This window comes from Grus americana, chromosome 6, assembly GCF_028858705.1.
Source record: "Grus americana isolate bGruAme1 chromosome 6, bGruAme1.mat, whole genome shotgun sequence".
In the NCBI taxonomy this organism is placed as follows: domain Eukaryota; kingdom Metazoa; phylum Chordata; class Aves; order Gruiformes; family Gruidae; genus Grus; species Grus americana.
Genome location: NC_072857.1, coordinates 11,296,625 through 11,318,824, shown reverse-complemented (window position 1 = coordinate 11,318,824; position 22,200 = coordinate 11,296,625). Strand labels below are relative to the sequence as shown.

Here is a 22,200-nt window from a genome sequence, read left to right as displayed (position 1 = left end):
TGACCTCCGGACCCCATGGATGTCTGCAGAAAGCGCAGCTTCTGGAGAAATAAAGGGGGGATTTGCATAGGCTGTATGTTCCTGCAAGACCAGACCTGAGCTCCTTCAACTGGAATTTGTGCCCATGATGGCACAGCACGCAGGCTGGCTGCAAAACTCCCACCAAACTGCTCGAGGAAAATTTTGGTCCCTGGCCAAGAACTTTTTCACAAAGCATATGCTCCTTATAGAAACGTTAATGTTTCATTGGTAAAACAAAAAGGAGTAGGCAAAATAGCCATCTCACCCCAAGGAGATCTGCAGACCTTCTCCAACCTGTGCTTTGCAGCTGCAGCATCAAATATATCTATGTCACTCTTGACGAAAGTTTGCCCCACTGATTGTTAAACATCTCCTTCGAAGCAGACTCTAGCCTCTCTTGATGGTTTACTCTCATATTTTCCTGTCTTTATCATTTCGGTTTCTCCTACTGTCTAACCCTGTTAGAAGCTCGTGATGCTATTTCTTGCCTGATCCATAAGTTATTTTTTAATAGCATCCTTCCACCTACTGGAAACAGTCCCCATCCTGCACTGGCACAGTCAACAGTTTCTGCCGTTCTGTAAAACTTTATGTTTGTCTTCATCAAACCACAAGTTGTCCTTTTCACACCACTCCCCCAGCTTGTACAAGGTCATCTGGAAGCCTGACCCTCTCAGCCAGGCCACTGCGAGCCCTACCCAGCTAGGGGTCAACTGCAAATTCAATCTGCATATTCTCTTTTCCATCATCCAAGCAGTTAAGGAAAATACCAAATAACACCAAACCAAAACCAGACCCTTGCAGAACCTCACCAGAAACAGCCTCCTGCTTTGCAAATCAACCATCTTCAACTGGGGTCTTCCAACCATGTTTTGGAGCTATGTAATTCAACGATGGGCTGATACAGGCACTTTGGGCACCTTATGTCTTCTTTCTCATACAAGAGGCCAAGTACACAACCAGACTACGTTTCCTGTGATACCATTTTGACCATACCATGGCCAAAGAGAGACCATGAGACCCATGAGTCCAACAGCTGACCCGCACCTGCATACATCTGACCCCTACTAATTTTAAGAAGCTAAACAATCCCTCGTGCTCCATCCATTCGTCTGCTGTTCCCTTTCCTACTTTATTCCCCTAAGTGTGAATCCTGGGTGGAAGCGACAAAGCCCAGAACGATGGCAGATGTTACTGGAACCACAGAAAATGACAGCCGTGGATTTGTTGAAAGAGCCACAGGATGCACCTACAACTCCATCCCACTTCTGCTTCCTTTCCTCACGGCGCTGGCGGGCGAGAGGAAGCCCAGCCATTCCACATTTCCCCTTTATACAGAACCAGGAGCTTTCTTGTCTAATTAAAGAAAAGTTCATCCAAATGTTACTTGTTATTGCAACCTCATTTCTCAGTCAATCACTCTCCTGTGAAGCAAATCTCACATCCCTTTCGATCGGTTTTATGCCAGGATTTGCAATCACCATCAATTTAAGCAAGCTATCGGCGCACGACTGCGGAGCTGAGAACAACTCGCTGTGAGCATCTCCTGGCTGCCCTCGTGCCTGTGACCGGAGCAAGTCATCTGTGACCTTTCAGCTGTCATATTAATGGGACTAATTGTAGCTGACGGGGCAATTGAGCTGAAAATCATCCAAAACAAAACAGGAATCAGCAACTGAGACCAATCGGTTAAACCAACAGAGCACTCGGTCGGTTGTTCACAGAGTCAATTATCCACATCCCATTGAAAGTGCACTTCAAAAGAACGAGCTTCGGAAGGAGGAGGGAAGGAAACACGACAGGTCTATATTTGGCTCTCCAATCTCCAAACAAGGCAAGATCATTTTATTTTTTTTTTTTGTTTTTTTTTAAGAGGATCTTTTCCTCCAGCTAACTGTTGGGTACATGAGATCCAAGCCAGATTCCTCCCTCCTCACTCATTACAAAATGTTTGTCTGACAAATTTTGCTCTCAATTAATTTATGCAACCCCATAGCCTCTAAATCCTGCCTTTAATGATCCTGCTCTCAGTTGGCTTGCAGAGGGCTGGAGCTGAAGTGCTATAAACAATCTTCCCAGTGTCATGCTAGAAGGAAAAGAATCTGGTTCCTTCTCTGTGCCATGTCAGCCTTATGGGAAATGCACAATAAAGAGCAGTAACAATTTATTTTCATCATTAGATACTCAGTAAGAAGCTTAAAAATAATGGATTTGTCAAGTGGTTGAGCTGAAGTAAATAAGCAACAGGGGGAAAAAAATCAACTTAGAGAAACATCTGAATTATTTCTGTGATTTCTGACAAATTAAATCCTTCCAGTTGCCCCTATTAAAATGATGTAATAAACAACAAAAACCACCTAGCAAGTTTCAAATGGAAGAGCTTCCAGGACGAGCATCCTCCATTCACAGGCAAAGAGGGACCACAAGGGGCTGCACATCAGCCTGACGCAGGTGGAGGAAGATGAGGATGAAGGTGGCCAGGATTCTCATGTCCCCTTGGTCACCACAGATGCTTGAGAGGGGGTACCAGCCTTCACCTGGTTGCCTTCGCTGCAACCCTCCTACACCCCAGCTGGTTTCCACATTTGAGCTTTTCTTGCCACACTCTCCCACCTCTCGCCCCATGGAAGAGGGTGAAAGCAGCTGAGGCAGTTTTTGGCACTTGGGACCCACCTTAGCAGGGTGGCCCCTCCATGAAGCCCAGGGTTTCAGGACTCGTGGAGGTTGGAGAAGGGGTGCGAGGCGAAGATGTGGTTATGCGGGGTCAGGCCATTATGCAACAGCACAGAGAATGACGGCGCTGCCAAATTCCAGGCAACCTGGAGCTCATTACAGATTAGTCAAGTCTTGGCCAAATTCAATAAGCCTGTTCACAAGCTTAAGGTTAAGTAAACCCTGGCACTGAGGCAGGGGCTAAATAATGCAAAAATGGAAAAACCACCTTAAGAAACAGCTCCTAGAAGATGGTCACGTATTGTGCTCTGCTTGTGATTAGAGATTTTAATTATGAAGGTGAATGCTGAAGGCTCGAAATAGTGAGATTTTTTTCTTTTCCTAAATAAGTAAGCCCACACGTTCCTGCCTGGAAGGTACTTGCTGAGATTTGCTTTCAGAGGAACAGCTGGAAGTGTTTGTCTTGCAGCACATTTCCCAGGTCTGACCCCAGCGTTTTCAGGATCCTGTGTGATGTAAGACATGGAGAGCTAAAGAGTAATTATATATGCTTGGCATAATTATCTCCTCTCTCTCTCCCATTTCTTCGTCCATCTCTAAACCCTTCTCGCATAAACTCTGAAATCCAGTCATTCCCCTTGGACACCAGTCCAAGTACACACCCGGAGAGAGGTCCTGGGGTGGGTGCTGGAGATACCTGGGCACACTGGTGTGGACAAACAGGAATGGCCCTCACAGCCCAGTCCCACAGCTGGCATCCTCACCTGAACACACACCTCTGCAGTAAGATAAAGTTTCGCTGCTCACCAGCCACATGCTTGCATTTTCCTGCTCCAAACTCTTAGCCGAGGGCAAAGTACAAGCCCAGGACTTCTGACCTGTTAACTCCCCAGTGGGCAAGTCAAGCCCTGTCAGGTTGGTAATTCTCAGTTGTGTTCTATCAGATGACTGTTGGGTGGCCTAAACCAAATTAACTTCTACATAGGTCAAAATGCTCTACAGCAGGGAAGGAGTGAAATTCTCCTTCCAAAAGCCCTTGCAATGCCAATTCTTCCCCTACCTGCAGAAGTTGTTCATCCACGGATGGTCTGGTGGTCACCAAACTCACCAAAACGTACTCACTACCCATAGCCTATCACACAAGAATGGCATCTTCACTTGCCAAGGGAAAGTCAGGCGTGCCTGGCTTTAATGAAGCAACATTTTGATGCCAAACCACCATCAGCAATAGGTTTTTCAGCATCTCAGCATGCAATTGCAAATACAGAGGATTAACCATGCACATAGAAACTGTGGATGTGAAGAGATGGATGCAAAGCCATGAATGTTGTCCAAACCTCACAGTCTTTTTATCTTTGTGTTCCCCATACACTATGCAAAGGCTGAAATTTAATGTGAGGCAAGAAGCAGCACAGGATCCTCTGACACAACAGCTCTGAATGATGCTCTGTGCCGACGCAGCCACGCTCCGGATGGCTCCGGGCTTCCCCAGCGAAGGGGGTACTCGCACATGCCAGAGAACAGCGTGGGTCTGGCTGACCGCAACCACAGCTCAGCAACACCAGGCAGCACACCCAAGGAAGGTCACTGAAAACAGTGCACCTCTCCAGCGGATAGGCATCATCAAAGAGGCATTAAGAGGGCACCGGGGTCAGGAATAACGCTTGAATCACCTTTCCCAATAGAATAAAAAATAAATCAAAGCAGTGCAGTCGCAAGCCCCATCCCTCCACATCCCTCCGTGCACACACTTGGCTTCCTGTGTTTGGGCTTGTTCAACACCAACATTAACAATCACATTCCCAACGTTCTTCCAAGGGTGGGCCGCTTCTGCAGCCGTGCCTTTGCAACTGTCCAGCTCCAGCTCCTGAGGTCCTCCCAGTACTCTCTCCCAGGCAAGCCCAACACTACTGTCACTACTCCCAGGCGTTGTCCTGCTGCTGCCAGCCTGGTTCAGGGCAGGTGGAGGTAGAGATGTATGAGAAAAATGTGGAAAGGTTGGGAAGGAAAACAGCGAGAGGGGAAGCAGCGCTGGAGGTGGACAGAGGACAGTATAGTGGTTTTTCTGTGCTACCAGTCCAATGCTCAACTTGCTGTGGGCTGACATTCGGCCTGTGAGATGTGTGAACAGATTTTCACCAGAAAGTCCCAGTCCTCTAAGAGACGGGGAACCGGTAAGTCATGACATCGAAGTGCGTTAAGGAGGCAGAGCTGCATTGGCAGCTACAGAGAATAAACATGACCTTTGCTGAGCTCGTACAGGGATACAAAAATGTTTTACATCTTCCAGGACATCTCCTGCTTCACCTTTGGCTACACAAGTTTTGGCTGGAAGACTGGGAAGAAACAGAAGGAAAGAGAAGAGCTGCAGGGGAGCAGAGCCAGAGGAGGATGGGATGGACTGAAGAGGTTGATGCTCCTGTCTCCTGACAGCTACTGCTGGACTCATCTACCCAGGGGACCACAGTCACCAAACCCAGGTTGCCCTTTTCTGCAGTCCCAGTGCAACACATGCCCCATTTGAGTCAACGTGGATCAGTGCACGCTTCCTAAGAGCCAAGAGCACGTCTGCTCCATGCAGGACTTGTGGGCAGCAGCACAGCTCTGTAGCTGGAGGTGGGGCACGTGCAGCCCAGCCCAGATGGAGAAGAGCAAACACAAGACTTCTGATACCTGTCCCTGCAGATTCACCCTCCGTATGTCACAAATGATGTCATGCCTTAGGTTCATCTCACTCCTCGGGGCCACCTCCTACCTGCTGACAGCTCTCACAGCCTCTCACAGTATTTCTGCTTTGGGAGTCTTAAATTAGGCGAGGGCAAAAATAGAGAGGAATTTTTGTGTTGAATACATACAGGTCAATGATTATGCAGCGATAAAAACGCAGCTATTATGCAATTAACAGGACAGCACGTGGCCACGCTGACAGATCAGTGCAGAAAGATTGCAGAGCATCTGCTTGAGCTGCCAGGGCACCAAGAGATGGGGGATGCGGGAGCTCCCCGGCTCCTGCTCTAACCCACCCCAACCTGTGCCGCTGCTGGCAGCCCTAAGCACAAAGCACTGGGAAGAAGAGGTAAGAATGGGAAGGGACTAACTTCCCTCTGTAATGTCATCCCTAAATCCCAGTTAAACACAGTTACTACCAAAAGAGCTCAGAGCGATCGCAGACCCCGAGCCGCAGGCAGCGGGAGCGAAAGCAGCAGCTCTGCCGCTGCCGTCTCCCCACGCGGCAGGACGGTGCCAGCTGAAAATTAAGCGCTGGGTGGCATAGCCGGCATCTCCCCACGCCACAGCAAGCGGCATCCTCAAAAATTCCAAACCAAAGCCAAGCAGCAAGAGGCAGCCCAGGGCGGGGACGGGAGTCCATTGCTGGTTTTCCACTTGCGGTGAACAAATAAGCTCCTATTTCATCATTAGCACTAGGGAGATGGTTTCATAAATTAGGGCAAACGGCGCACTTACGTTTCAAATTCGTCAGAGCTGCAAGTAGCAAGAAATAAACAGGTTTTAGTGGAAAAAAACCCAATATTTGGCAAGGGACGGGGTGGGGGCAGAAGGATCAGAGAAATTTTAAAAAAAGGAGAGGAGTTTCCTTGCCCAACTCTTTCTCTGCACCCATAATAAGCCCGGCAAACCCAAAATGAGAGATTATGTAAAGTCTGTAATTGAAGGAGCGAAAGCCACAGTTAAAACAATCTAAAAAGGCCAAGCCCTGAGAAAGGCAACTCGAATCCCTTATCTTTTCATGGAAAAGAATGTGCTCCCTGAGATTAATGACGTGTTTACCCAAAAGGAAATCACCGCCCTTCTGAAGCAGCGAGTGTTTGTTCCTCCCGAGCCCCTGTTTTCTGCTCCAGAGCTGATCTCCCAAACCTCCCGTCTAAAGTACACACAATACGGCTTCCTGCCGCCACGGGCTCCGAGGGATCCCACCATTAACCCTCTCCTGAAAACCACCCTCCACCGCACCTGTCCGTCCTGGCCACGGCCGGCAGGGATGAACCCGGGGAGTTTAGATCACGCTACGAGCACCGGCGCGAAGACGGGCGTCACGCAGACAGCTGCCAGCAACCTTGCTGCAGGGTGATGAATCACCCCTGTGCACAAATATTTCTCAGTTGAGCAGACAAATTAACAAGCGTGGAGACTGACAGTGCTGTCAAGGGGAAGCTTCACTGCCTGTTTTCCCATCTTGCTCGTCTCCAAAGTCTCCGGACGCAGCAGGCTACCTCTTCTCAAGCCGCTCGGGGTTTCGGCAGCACACCCTTCAGCCTGGCCTGCCACAGGATGCTCGCGGAAAGAGGTTTAACGTTGGCAGCGCAACGTTCGGCCGTGGTACGGGAGGCATGGAGGAGCACAGAATTTGTGCGCTGAAAACCCTCAAGCAAGCAAGAAAGCCTCGAGGAGAAGTGCTGGGGGGTAATCTGTTTGAGAAAACCTGCAAAAAACATGCTGGGGGACCGTCAAGTCCTTTGCATACGTGACAAACCCAAGTACAGGCATCCTCCCCCTCTGGTAAATGCCCCCCGCCCCTGGTAAATGCACTCACACTCCATCCCCGATCTCCTCATGGAGCATCCCAGCCACCAGAGCCATCAGGTCATGAGCATCCTCCTCTCCCTAAAACCAACGGACCTGCAATAATGGGTGCTGGCCAACAGCTAAAAATAGCACAAAACGCAGAATAAACAAAGGGAGCTGCTTAAATCTGTCTCTAACACTCGTATTTAGCTAATGGGGCAATTTTCATTTGCGGGATGCCGTCACCTCTCTCAGACTGTGATGCAGCCTACGCTCCCCCCCCACGCGAGCTCTCCCCAGCCACATCACATCTCCTGCGGGACCGGGCTGGGAGAGAGGAAATGCTAATTTCTGCCCAACTCCCCTTGCGCCTGCTTTATCTCCATCTCAGCTTCTCAGGAGGACGGAGAAGTGGAAAACCACCGGCGTACACAAGAGCACACACAGAGCCCGAAAGCGCCCACACAGGCAGCTCCTCATCACGAAATCCCAGTGTCTCAGCACCGCTGAAATAAAGGAAAACTCAGGAACGTGCCTGTGAAAGTAGCTAGTAGAGTTGTTTGGCACTGATTCTGTCTCTACAGGTCAGTGGGGCTTAATTATTTTTTGTAAAAAAAAGCCAAAAAATTGATATTTTCTGCAGGTGGAAAATCTGAAATTTTGCTTAGGAGAAAAAAGGAAGAGATTTTAACACGGGTATTTCAACTTTATAAAGTCCACTTATGTTTTATATTATTTAATGCTAAGCACCAGACTTGCCGTAATATATAAAATCCTTCCATTACTATTTTATTTTTTCTGATGTGGTATCCGCTACCTGGCTTGTTCAGCCATATTCAAACCAGCCAGTGGAAATGGTTTTATTCATTACAAAGAGGACAAGAACGTCCCTTGCTTCATCCTTTTTCTAGGAAAATAGTTTGCATCAATGGGATATTATTATTAATTATAGAGTAGTACTTCTTGGAAGTCATGCCCAGAGTGGCTGGTTGTGGGAGGCTCTGCAGAACTTCTCCAATGAAAAATCCCAGCTTTGAGAAATCAGAATTTAGGCTGAGTCAAGGCACAACAATTGGAGGAAAATGAACGGTATTTGAGCAGCAGCAGCGATGACACACATCCTTTGGGCTCGTTGGAGTGACCTCCTTTCTAACTTGGAGCTACTCTGTGTACTGCTTGGGACAAAGCCCAATACATGTTAATCAAAACCCCATCTTTCAAAAGAAAGCAGTTAACCAAAATGTAACATGATCCACTGGGCCCAGCCATGGTCTACAGAGCCTTCTGCCATGGTCTACAAAGCCTTCTGCCATGGTCATGACTAGAGCATCCTGTACTTCCAAGTTATGGATATATTATCCAGATGACAATGGTATTTCAAAAGAAAACTATTCTGTTTGTTGATTTTTTTTTGATTCTGTGTCCAAAATTATAGTTTGATTTCAAGTTTAGTTTCAGACTGCAAATCAAACTGGAAATCAAACAGTGCTTGATTTTGGAAAGGTTGAGCAAGACGTTGTCACCTAAAAGGACTGGGTTTTGTTTGTTTGAAACTATTAATTAAATTCAGTTTAAATCAGAAAACACATTTTCCCTACCAAAATCACATTTTTCAAGGAACGCATTTCCCCGCTGAGTACAAAAGAAAACCAGCAAGAACCACCGGGCCATCATCCAGGCCAGCAAAGGTACGACCAGGCTAAAATCTCTTACCTGCAGCCAAGAAAGGCCCAAAATTGCTAACACAAGCCAGCAGAGATGATGATGAGCAGTTGGTAAGGACCCATGTCCCACACAACGTTTTCTCTTTAGCCCAGGAGACGAATGTGAACTAGAAGTGAAGCGGCTGGAGAAAGAGACTAATATCTAGAAATTATCTTCATAGATTACATCCCTAAATAAGGAAAGCTGATTCAGGGCAAAGCTGAACTGTGACTGAAATTAAACACCAGGGGAATGAAAAAAGAGGAGGTAAAACATCTCCATCATTTGAAAACAATTATGCAGTGGCACTGAAAAAAAGAGGGGAAAAAAAGAAATCAATACAATTAAATAAAGCTGTCCCATTTAAACACAGCAATGAGGAGAGATGGAGAGATCATGGGATGATATAGATCTTCCTCAAGCCAGTTAGTTTTATTAGGTCTCTGGCATTAAACAAGTTGCTGCTGAACAGAGAGCCTGCACGGGAGGTTTTATGGGGGGAGCGGGTGGGGAAAGCCCACGTGAAGGCAATGTCCAACAGAGGACAAAGCCAGCCAAGGTTTTCCAGGATTTATTTACAAGCTCTAAGAAGGCAAGTTTAGCATTGCCTCGCAGGGAAATAGCAAAGAAATTAAAGGTTAAATCAACCGTGTACAAAATCTGTATAAATCAGGAGCAATATTACCTATCAAGCAAGTTTTAACCTGTAACAACCTCAGCAAACCCTCTCCTGCTCCAGGGATGGACCTGGGCCAGCTCAACCCTGACGGCACCATGCAGCGGCACATTTCAGGGTGTCAAACGAGACCAGGACCCTCCTGCTCCTCAGCAGCACGTGGCAGAGGGAAGCTCACTCCCAAGCCTCGCGTGGCCGCTCGGATGGCACAGCCTGGACAAGACTGAAGAGGAGCACAAGAGGTCTTCCAAGCCAAGTGCTTTAATGCAGAAAGGAAGAACATCAGCTGGTCCCCAAGTCCTCGAGAGACCCAAAGCGGTGGGTTTTGGCTGCAGGAAGGAGGGGTCAGCCTGAGACAGCTTGAGCAGGGTCCCCAAGGATGCGGCAGAGGATCCATCACTGGACATTTTTAAGAGCAGGTTAGATGCACATGGCATCCCCAGCACAGCTGGGTGGGTGCAGGAGGGCAGGGACCCGCGGGCCCTGAGCTCTCCTCCCCCCTTCCGTACCCACCTCCTGGGAGATGCTTCAGGGCGGTGGGCTGAGACATCCCGCCCGGCCTCAGCGCAGCGGGGGCACAGGGATGCCAGCCCCGGCCCCCGGCGAGCAGCCGCTGTACCCACCTCCAGCATCCGCTGGCAGGCGAGACCGCTGCTCCTCAACTGAGTCCTCCTGCCAGGTGTCCTCCTGCGGGGAAACACCGTGAAAACCTACCTACAAACAGGGCAGCAGAGTGGAACCACGCAGCAAAGTTACATCTCAACCTATTTATTTTTTTTTATTTTTTTAAATAAACTGCTTTAAATACCTACTTCAGAGGGCCTGGACAGAGCGGCGTAGCTTTCCTCTCACTATCTAAATAAGGCCCCTAACAATGTTATCACTTTTCAAAACACATCTGTCCCGCAGCTCCTAGCCCAGACAATTGGCAGGTAACCAGTTAATAAATGTCTTCGCCAGACTGTTGAATAGGCTGGCCCCGGCTCAAGAGTGATGTCAGGGCCATTCAATGCACTATAATTGGAAAAACCTGGGGAAAGCAATCCCGTGTTTTTTAATAAATAAAGAGCGTATTAGCAGCCTCCTGCTTTTATTCACCACGGTGTCTACCTTGTTCGGTAGCAAAGTGGGATTTTTTTTCTGCTGCCGTTCGCTCGGTGATTTCTACTTGGAATTTGATGCCAGTTTCCAGATGTGTCTCAGGCCAGGAAGTCAGCAATCAGCCTGGATAAAGCCTCTGGGATTAGCTGCAGATCATCTTTTGACACACACATCCTTCCTGCACCCTCTCTTATGAAATAGGGGCACACCCCTTGTGCCCAAAAATAAAATAAAACGACCCAGAGCCAAGCAAAAGCCTCTGATTAGGATGCTTTGATCACTTTCATCTTAAATACGTGGGAATACATTTAATTTATTCAATCCATCAAAGCCCCTGAGGCACCATTTGAGGGATCTTTACAACACCAGAGTGTTTATATACATAAATCATTTAACAATTGCAGGTTCCCTGTCTGCTGGAGCAGTCCCAGGCGAAGCTCATCTCCCAGAGCTCCTCACCAGTGGTACCTACAGGAGAGCATCAGCTCCCCAGGCTTGGCCGCACAATGCCCAAGAGGGATGAATCCTCCAAAGGACTCACCCTTGGAGGAAGAAGTGAGGATGATAAATGAGTTTTCTGGGCTCTGTGAACAACTTTGGGAAGCTAAAACCCAAGCGGGTGACATGAAGGATGTGTTTTGCATGGAAAATAATCCCAAGCAGCAGCACTCTGAAAGCAACGCGCCTTTCAAACCTCCCTGCATCCTGAGAAACGAACCACCCCAGTTTCCCAGCTGGGAGGAGAGGGGCTCAGCCCCACGCAGCCGGGCTCCACGCTTGCCCCAGCCACGTGGTACCATCTGCTGCAGTTCGGCGGGGATCCCAGCCCAAGGGGACCCAATTATCGAATTCCCAACAAAATATTATTTTTCCCCCGCCAAAGCATTTCAGAGTCTGTTGTCAGGCCCCTTTCGCTCCTTTCATCTCCCCCACAAAGCCCAACCAAATTACCACCAGCCCTCCCGCAACGACCGCCCCCCATGCGCTCCCACAGCCGCTCTGCTTTAACAGGGCACCTGAGAGCCGCTGCCAAAACAGGAAAGCAGGCGCCTAATTGAAAGGGAGTATTTGGGAGTCACCCTACACAAAAATTAGCAGAGATATGCTAGGAAAATAAAAGAGTGGGCATTAACGGCAGGCTTATCTTCTTTTTCCGTGACTCTAATGTTCGGGACGTGAAGAGGCCAAAAAGTTTCACGTACTGTTCTGAGGAGCTGGTTATGGAGAGGAGCATCCTCTCCTTTATGTTCACTGCCCTCCCCAAAATAACTCAGGCTGATTTTGAGGTGTGGACCTCCAGAATTAAAACGCAAACGTACGCAAGCCAAGAAAAGCCTGCGCTGCTGCTATGCAATCGTGTAGCAAGTGCTGGGTCTTGGTTATGGGTTGAGAAGTCAAGCGCTGCTTGATTTCAACCCACCCGTGTTAGGTTTGGTAAAAACAGTAAGCTGTGCCTAGGGAGAAAGAGAACGTGGATGTTTTCCGTCCCGAGGAAGGAGCACGGAGGTCTCCGCTTCTGGAGGTGGGACTGAACTGTAAGGTGAGTGGCCAGAGAGAGCTCGACAAGGCTGGTTTTCATACAGCACAGGGAGCCCCCCTCCTCGCTACCCACCCCGGCCAAGATCCCAGCCTGGGACCGTGACCCATCCCCAGGGGAAGCGCCAGCCAGCGCCAAGGGGAGGATTTAGGATGAACTCCAAAGAATCGGCCGGTCCCACCCCACCCTGCAGGCAGCCTGCAGAAAGGAGCAGAAGCCCTCGGGGCCAGGCAGAGGGACGCGCAGGGAGCTCCTGGCAGGGAGCAGGCAGGCCTGCCTGCAGTCTCAGCAGGGTCGGCAGCATCTGACCCAGCGCCCCAGAGCACCCCTGCCCACTGGAACTGCTCAGCACCTCCAGCCCCAGCTCCAGGCTGCAGGAGCCCGGCCGGCTCTCGGAGCAGGAGCAAGTCACGGCAATAGAGAGGAAAAAAAAAGGAAAAAAAAAAAAAGAAAGGGAGAAAAAGCAGCGGGAAGCCCTGCTGAGAAGCCCCCTTTTGTGTAAACACGCTCCGTCCTCAGGCTAAAAATAAAGGCAAACCACAGGAAGGGAGTGAGTGCTTGGACAACATCCGATTTGATGTGTGCCTGGGTGTGAGCTGAGGGAACGGGGAGAAGAGCAGGGGACTCCACCCAGCGCAACCACACAAAGGCAGACGTTTAAGACCTTCAAGATGGACAGGCATTCCTGGAGATTATTTAAATCCAAATAACTGCTGCTTGGCAGATGCGCAGCCCTTTGGTATGTGCGCAGCACTTGGAACTGTTACATGCGGGACAAGGCTGCCACGGCAGGAGCAGGAACGGCAGGACGACTGCACGAGGCCCATTTTACAGGTTCGGAGACAGAGACCTGAAGCTGTGAACTGAAACCCCATAAACCTGTCACAAAACAAAGAAGCAACCCAGACAAGATGTCAGATGAAATCTTTCCAGCTCACAGGTCCATCCTCAAAAATTACCTCTCCCTGCACATTGCCCTTCACATCTCAGTCACCACTGCAGCCGAAGAGCCAAACCCAAAACTGCACGCACGTGAAGGCTGCGGAGAGCTGATCAGTTGACTGTCCATCCCAAAAGGCTCTCAAATGCTTCCCCAGGTGCTGGGCTCAGACGCACTGCACTCCGCCATTGCCATCAGCCGCCTCTGGAGGATGGAGCTTCACTGACACCTGCACGTCCCACCCGCAGCCTTCTTGCCAGAGGGATGCTTTGCTGACATTTGCAATCGCACCCCAGAGACAAGCATCCATCCGTGCCACGCAGAAAGCGTGCAAGACAGCGTGAGGAGGCTTCTTGAAGCCCAGCGCTCACCGTTGGTGCTGACACACCACTCAGAGGCCTTCTGGGGAAATGCAGGACTTGGGAGGAACCAACTGTTCAGCCTGGCTGAGCCAGTTCTCTCATACGGAAGCAGTCTGCAAAAGCAGAGAAACCCACAGCTCTCCCCAACCAGCCTTATGGCTGCAGGTCCCACCGTACGGGCAGCACTGCTCTGGGGTACTGGTGTTTGGGGCTTGGATGTGGCCACCATCAGCCCGATGTTCTTCCACGCACTGGAAACCCTCCTCTCTCTAGCCTGCCCCAGCTAAACTGCAGCATCTGCAACGCTCAACAGCCTCGTTTCCCTGTCTTTCTCTATTTTCTATCAGAAGAAATGACACAGTGCTCGGCAATGGAGGAAAGCAAAGACGACTACGTTGACCTCAGCTTGGGCACATTTCCTGCTGACGTTTGTATTTCTCTAATTCTCTCCTCCTGCTGTCAGGTCTCACCCCAAGTGTTTGTCTTCTCTCTACTATTAGAAAGGTCTCTAGGTCTGCATCGAAGGTCTCCTCCAAGCACAACCAAAATGCAACCCCCCGTTTCCTTTAGAAAACAACTTCCTATGAAACGCAGCTGTTTGGAGCAGGTCAGTTGCTTTCTCTGCAAAACACACCACATCATTGAGCACAACCCACCTCGCTTCGTTCTCATTTGCAAGTGTCTGCTGAGACTTTTACCGGCTTCCATTTGGGGCATTTCTTATACACTAAATATAAAATGCAAATGCCTTTCCACAAGGCTGTCTTGGAAAGCGGGAGCACCTGCTGGTGCAGCAGCTTCTGCCCCCACCCCACCGTCCTTGCCCACTGTACCGGCAGCACAAAATAATACCGCAGTGTGAAAAGACAGCCGCACCACCGGCACTATGAACACCTACGGGACTCGCCTCTCGCCGCCCCACTCAGCAGCTGAATCCTAACTAAATCAAAACCGAAGATCTTTCCTTTAAACTGACTTTAGCGTGTCACTTGTAACCCCCTAAGGTGCTGCTGGACACAGACGAAGGCAAGAAAAAGGTGACACCTTCTGTTTACTCAGCTAATTACACTTCGTTATTGCTGGAGTGGCCGCTGTTGCACTCATGGACCCCTTCCACCACAACTCCCCGTGTCTTGAGGTGTGTTTCCCTGCAAACATCTCTCACCGATAAGGACGGAGGGAGGGGAAGGGGGCTTGGGGTGCAAGTAGGGCTGCAGGTGGGAGCCCCGAACCCCTGCCTTGCCCAAACTGGAGCCACCACTGCAGGCTGAAGTCAGGCTGGGGAAGGTTAATGAGAGAAACTTGTACCCACGGCTCCTTGAAGCCCCAGCAGTCACCTGCCCCAGCCCACCCAGCTCCCTCCTCAGCTCCCCAACGTGGCCCTGGGCAGCAAATCCAGCGGTGTGCAGCCTGGGGCCAGCGCTGGCGGCACGACCCACCACAGCCAGGGTCTACGTGACCTCAGGGGTCTCTGGGGAGAAGATCTCCTTAACACAAAGTCACAATCCTCCATTTTTGTGGGCACTATGCTTAACATGGAGTTAGACAGCAGAAGGCTACAAGGAGCGATTGCAAACGCAGCCACTCTCTGTTGTTAGAAAAGCTCCGAGTGCAGTACAAGTGTAACAAGTGCACACACCGAGAGCTCAATTCCTCAGGTTAAACACCTTGATTAATAAGACATCTTCAGTCGTTCTCTGCAAATACTTATTCCTTGCAAAATTACAGGTTGTCTCCACAAGATCGGTACCAAAGGACAGGGGACATATCTGGAAGCACTGAACTCTACATCTGCAACTTCACAAAGACACCTAAGGAGGAAGCCCCGGGGGATTAACACCTCCTGACCCCGATGTGATGAACCCCCAGTTTTACCTGGATCAAGGTGTGTAAAGGACCCGATGACAAAGTCCAGCGTCGAGACAGCCAGCAGGAAGAGCAGCAGGAGCTGGAGCCTGATGATCCACTTCACCCCAGCCAGGTTGATCCCCAGCAGGCCCAGCAGGACAGCCAAGGAGATCCCACGCACTGCCCAGATGTTGCTGAGGCTCAGGACATCTGCGATGGACTCCGCAAAGCCAGTGATGTACATGGCACCTGCAACGCACTGAAGGACAGAGCTCTGTGAGTGCCCCACGGGAGAACAAGGGATCCCTGTCCACAGCCCCCATGCCGGGCTGGGGGGTCTCTGTTCAGACAGACAGACATTTGCTGCCACAGTACAATCTTTAACGTTACTCTGGCCTACAGGGACTGAACCTTATCGCTGTAAGTCAGCACGCTGCCAGGGCAGCATACCTCCTGCTTGGGTAAACAGAGCAGGCTGGGTGCTAGGGCCAGCAGCCCAGCAACCTTCCGCTGGCTTTAAAATCTGCCCTCCATTATGCTCCAGGAGAAACCACGCTGGCTTCTCCAAAGGAGAGAATGATGAGTCAACCTCTAAGTTTCTTCCCTTCTTCTCTTTCTCTGAAGGAAAGGGTCCTGGTTCAACACCTGCCTGAAGAACAGCAGTTTGTTTCCCCCTTCGTTGCCTCCCAGGGGTTATTTTTAACTCCGTGTTTAGCTTGGATGTAAAGTCTGATGTTTCACCAGCTCCCCATGTCGTTGCTGGAATGGAGCCTGCACTTTTGAGGAGAGCACATTGTGCAAGCCGTGCCCCCTGAGCTCCTGGGAAAGCTGCTTGTTTGTCTTGCTGCACGGCAGGACACGCGTTCTGCCCTGGGCGGCTGAGCGTCTGCAGGACGGGACATCTGCAGCACAGATTCAGGCCTCCAACCCCACTGCGGAGCAGCAATCCTCCACGCCAGGACACTTCCCTACAGAGGTTCCCACTAGCTGACATTTCAGCAACAACCCTTGGGTCCTGCCACCCCACTACCCCCATCCAGGGACGAGGGATGTGCAGAACAGCTCCCACACAACTGGAAGGGAGAAAACCCCCACCCAGGCCAGCAAGAGTCAGAGCAGACCCCTCCTTCGCTGCAGATCCCCCTTGGGCTGACCCAGCACTGCTCCACTGAGGGTGTTCAGGACAACCCGACCCATACCCAGGTGCAGTGGGTTCATGCGCAGTTTTCTGCAAGCAAGGTGCATGGGATTCACCTGTTCAGAGTCAGAGACCTACAGCTTGGAGATCCTGGAGAAGTTTTCACTTCCATCATAGACAGACACCTAGCACAGATCGGGTGAACTACACCCTGAAAGTCTCTCTCCTCGCTGGTAGCCCCACCATGAATGTCTCCACCAGAGAAGTCTCGGACTCTCCAAGGTAGTCCCCAAATAAGTAGATCTATTCTTGTTTACTTGTGTTTAGCATGGTCTACACCACCACTGAGTGGGCCACGCACATCCTACAAGGGTGCTCTCTCTGGAAAACAGGTCCCTCCTGCGCTAGCAGAGGACAACACCCCAAACCGGCACAGCTCCACTTGAGGCACCCACAAAAACTGCACGTGAGCCCTGGAGTCAAAAACCCCAAACAGAATCTAACTCCAGTAAACACATTAAAATGAGGTGCAGTTCTTGCCTCCCACATGAAGAAAAGCCCTGGAGACAGAAATCAGTATCACCTAACCCCAACTCCCTGTACCTGACCAATACCGGTTTTTGAAGGAGTTAGGCTTTCTTAACTAAATAAGCTTTCTTTCCTTTCACGCCAAGGACAGCAACGTGCAGGAAGGACACTCTGAAGGGAGCAGAGCAGGGAGAGCCTCTGACAGCCTCAGCACCACAAGCCTCCTTGAAGCCTTTCCTCTGATGAACCACGAGCAGCAGCAGCAGCAGAACGGAGGAGCCGGGTGCCCACAGACATCCCGCTGCTCCTCACACAGCAACGGCCAGGGCGCAGCAGCACCGCGGCACAGGCTGGTTCCTCACAAACCACCCATCCTGAAATGAGAACTGAGCTCTAGGCTGAAATTTGCAGAAATCAGTCCAATTTCTGCACACTTTGCAGGGCGAGGAAGACAAATGCTTTTCAACACCCAGACAAGCGTGGTCGCTGTCTTTCCTTTTGTGATTTTAGGGCTGGACCCTGGAAAACCTCTGCTTGCACAGACAGGTCTTACTGCGAACTGCTCCAGCAAAGGAGACTGCAGAGAAGAGCACCAAAACCCAGCCTCATGGCTTAGAGCTGTGGTGACCAAACACCCATCAGTCTCCGTAGGGCCTGGTAAACGTGTGCTGGATCGTTTAGGGCAATCCAATTAAGCCTCTGCTCTGGAGCATCCTAGGACAGCAAAGCCCAGCTGGATCTCTGCTCACCTTGGCTGATGCAGCAGGAGCCCATCTCTCTCTGCAGCAGCCCCAGGGCACTGGGCAACCTCTCGTCTCCCAAGGCATCAGCAGCACGCAGCCGGTCATCCCCCACTTGCCCCAGTCAGACCAGGGAACGGGGAAGACCCCCATTATTTCTGGCTGGACTCGCCTCGTGACAGAGGTTACAGCGCTCCGTGAGCGTCTCGTAGCAGGGGAGCAGCCTGCAGCTGGTGCAAAGTACGTCGGGCAGAAAACACGGCCAAAGAGAAGGGAAAGGCATCAGCTTTCGGGAGCAGGCAAAGTATTCCTAAACGAGCTGCCAGCTCCCAACCCCGCAGCCCCCCGTGCACACGGGGTTCCTAGGCAGGGGCCGGGGCTGCCGCAGCCCAAATTTTACGACCCTCAGGACAGGCTGCAACCTGATTGCTTTCCCAGACAGGGTCCGCTCGGAGAGCGAGAGTGGAAAATATGACAGGAAGGATTCTCATGTGTGGCCCATTTCCATATCTTGGCTTGTAACTGCGTTCAGTTTGTATTTTATGGACACTTGCTTTTAATCTGGAGTGAAAGCAGAAGAGGGGATTATTTTTGGTTTGGGGTTTTTTTAAGGGTTTTCAGAGATTGCTGCAAGCCAGTCAGTTAAAAACAAACCTCAATAAAAATGCTTCTCTGCTCGCCACATTTTATACTGTTCATAACATCTTTATGGGGGGAGGGCGTTAAGTTACTGCAGGTTTAAGAGACTACTTTCCATTCTTTATGTTTACTACTTGTGCATTTCAGTGCTTCACCACAACGGCTCCTCAGGGCCTCTCAGAAAACACAGAACTGTGAATTTTGGATCTCAGGAAGTCAACTAGCTGTGGCCCTTACCGCTGCCCAGCTCTCCTCCCATACCAGCTCCACCTCTGCTGGCTCCCATGGAGAAGCAGCCAAGGCTTGCCCGGTCCCTAAGGGCACGGGGAGCACGCCAAGGCCGACCTGTTGGCCAACAGCCCCTCGCTCTGCTTTAGGTGGCCACCCTGGCCTCTCCTGCTTCGGTTTAATTTCAGTCTTTTGCCAGCAAGAGCATGTCCTGGCAGTGGGGGTAATTTGGGATGGGAGGGCATGTCCTGCACGGTTCACTTGTTCAGACACCCAGCTCCTCCACCGCTGTGACCCGTGCCAGACGGTGTATTGCCATGCACCAGCTTGCTCTTGGGGAGCAGAGCAGGGCTGAATGCTCCCCGTGGTGCTCTCCCATGCTGTCCAGCATACTGGAGCATTACTCAGATTTTACTTGGAGCATTACTTTCTGTGGCGGGAAAGCACAAGATTAATATCTGCATTGCAAAGTTTCTAAGTTTTCTTTAAATAACTTTTTTTTCCAATTACCTGGCCAAAAATATAAAGGAGGCCAATGGTCCCCCCTACTTGACCTCCAAGGACAGTAGAAATCATGGAGTATACTCCTCCACTTCCGATGCTGCACTTCTCACACACCCCAATTCCAGATAAGACCGTCACCAGAGCAACCAGGATGACAAAGGACACCAGAAACATGCCCATTACAATGCCAGTGTTTCCCTGGAATAAAAAAAAAATAATAATAATCAAATAAAGATCAACTCACATCAACTCTGTTGAGACAGAAAAAGGACCTATCCGCTTCTAGTCGCTAGTGACCAATGAATCTGGAGTCATTATAGATCAAAAGAAAACACGCAACACACACACACCCACTTACATAATTAACGTAACTGATTGCCAAATTTACAGCTCCTATTAGCACCCCTTTGAAGACCATCCTCGTCCTGGGGCTGCACAGACCTTTGCACGAGCAGGTTCTGCTCCATCATCGGGCTCACTGAATCACTGATTTTGTCCTCTGGTTTAAAAAGAATGAGGTCAAACAACAATTCGGCCACCATGGACAGGGGATCACCATCTATTTGCATGCTTCAGAATGACATGCTTCAAAAAAAACCCCAAACCCAAAAAAACCACTTTCATAACAAAAAGTAGTTTCAAAATTGAACCTCTGGGATTTGCGACACCTGATTCATTAACAGCATCAAGCTCGCATTTTAATTTTTCAGAACATTTACCTTTAAAGGCTCTGATCCCCCCAAACAATCAGATACCAAAGAACAAAACCCCAAAGGCAGCACGGCGTGGAAGACAAATAACACTCGTGTGCACCAGTGCACGCTGGGCCTTATCTGCGGGACGTACGCCGAGTGACGGGCGGCTGTCGCTCTCCCGGGACTCAGGGGAGTTTTGTGCAGAGGATTAAAACCCCTCGTGCTGCTCGGGGCGGAGGGAGGGTCTGGCAGGAGCTGCGGCACCAGCCATGGTCTCACTGGGGGGTGAAGAGCAAAAGCCTGTGAACAAACCCAGCTGCAGGTCCCTGTTGGCAGCTTTAAGGGCCAGCGTCACCTCTATTTTTGGGACTTCAGTTTGTCCATTTAGTTCAGATTTTCAGAAGGAGAAGGCGCTTAGTACCTCCAAAAACATTCAAGCACCTCTTCTGAGCTTGTGACCTTCCAACCCTCTCACACGTGGCTATAATTTATTTTCCAGGGTCAAAAGTTTTCCCTCGTGCTCCAGCCCACCTTCCCCTGCTGACAAATCGCTCAGCCCAGCACACCATGATTCCAACTGCACGATCAGAAATCTCCTCCAGTGCCCAGCGCTTCGTTAACATCTGGCTTCCCTTCCCCTGCCTCTACTCATATTACAGGCCATGTCCACATCCCTCCTTTCCAACCTTGCTCCTGCTCCTGCAGTGTTCATTTCTGAGGTCATGTTAGCCTTGATGGGGCTTGTTTAGCATCAGCACTAAAAAGCTGCTTCTCAGCTTTGGGGTTGGTTGAAATCCCAGATTATTTTTTTTTTCTTTTCTCTTTTTTGTGAAACAACAGAAACATATCCAGGATGTTGCTATCATCGTAAAATCCTATTTTGGTTCAGCATCCCACTGCCTTTGACAAGGGCATTATCTGGTCAGTGGGGAACAGAGCCAAGGTTTGCTATAAATGCAGCTGCTGGCTGGGTCAGCACTACAGCCCACTACAACCTGATACTCCTTTTTAAAAGGACAATTGTTCTTTTTCTTCAACAGCTTACCCTAAGGTTAAAAGGGTTAATAAATCTGACATACTTCAGTTAAAAAAAAAAAGGAAAGAAAAAAAAAGGAAAAAAAAGGAAAAAAAAAAGAAAAAAAAAGGAAAAAAAAAAAAGCACACATGCACAAACATACACAGAGCCTTGGGCTTTTCCAGAATCTGCTGGTGGCACCAGGCTATGGCAGCAGCTAGTTAACGGGAGATGCAACGGTTCCCCCCGAGGAAAGGGTTAACACGAAGCCCAGGGAGAAAGGCTGGACTCACAGCAACCACAGCAAGCAGAGAAAGTGGGAAGAAAAAGCCCCCATTAAACACTGATGCCTATTTATGCATGCGTGCTGGAAGGAGGTTACAATAGGTTGTGGAACATTTCGGCAAGGTTAGGGTCCCCTGGCATCGCAAAGCTTTACCAGCCCCGGCTCTGGAAATTTATAGTGAAAGCCTGACTCTGGGAACGGCTCATCATCTGACTGTCCTCTGCCAGGGGAGCTCTCTGCCAACCCCGACTTCGCCTCCCTTTCTTTAACGCTAGCTTCCAGCTGTTTCAGTTCTTCTTTTATTTACTGGCTTTATTTTTATTTGCGTTCGCTCCAGCAGTAACTTGCTTTCAAAGGAGATGTGGAGGAAATAAGATCAGGAGGAAAAGGGAGCTAAGAAAATCATCCTGACTCTTCCACCATGACTGCAGCTCCCCTCAAAGCCTCCAGCGAAGCCATTTTCAATACAGAGTGCAAGTGTCTTCCTGCTCCTTTTGGAAGATGTCCACCGTGCCTGTGACACGAACGCGTGCCTGTGACACAAACTCTGCCCAAAGCTCAAATTCCAGCTGTCCCTGGAGGAGCTTTCCTTTTTCTAAGGGGAAATTTTAAGGGACAATGCAACATTTTGCATCAGGAGGGGAGCAGACACACTCTTCCAGGCTCTGACCCTTGGTGAGATACGATTCTGGATTCCCAAGTGGAAGTCCCTTCGATAGCGATGACAATTTCACCTGACTGAGGATCGCCATTCAAGACATCAGGGACTCCAATATCAACATGTTTGGAAGAGGTCTGCTTCAGTGATGTTGGGAAGATGGACGAGTAGCTGTAACTTTACCTGAGAAGCAGTTATTTCATCTCAACAGTACAACACAAGGGTGTCCCTGGTCATTGTCAACGCTGGTTGTTGTGTTTTCCTTTTTGTTTCCTAAAGCTAAAATAGGAAATCACTTACAAAGACCACTTCAGCTTGCCATTTTAATGGAGCTTTTTGAAATGCTACAAAATACCAGAGGACGTGACCATCTCACTGCCTAC

The 22,200-nt window shown here is 49.9% G+C and overlaps 1 protein-coding gene across 6 annotated transcripts in view; it reads right to left on the bottom strand.

The window, feature by feature from the left end:
- Positions 1 to 22,200, bottom strand: part of SLC12A8 (solute carrier family 12 member 8) — a 58,264-nt gene that overhangs the window by 25,889 nt on the left and 10,175 nt on the right. For 3 of the 6 annotated variants that reach the window (XM_054829621.1, XM_054829620.1, XM_054829622.1), the window contains exons 4-5: positions 19,170 to 19,361; positions 15,414 to 15,645 (exon numbers count right to left, since the gene is read on the bottom strand). In XM_054829621.1, coding sequence (XP_054685596.1) covers positions 15,414 to 15,645; positions 19,170 to 19,361 — 424 coding nt within the window. Of the gene's footprint in view, positions 1 to 7,246; positions 7,377 to 10,111; positions 10,285 to 15,413; positions 15,646 to 19,169; positions 19,362 to 22,200 lie in introns of those variants that run through there. The other 3 variants (XM_054829623.1, XM_054829624.1, XM_054829625.1) reach the window with 3 other exon arrangements.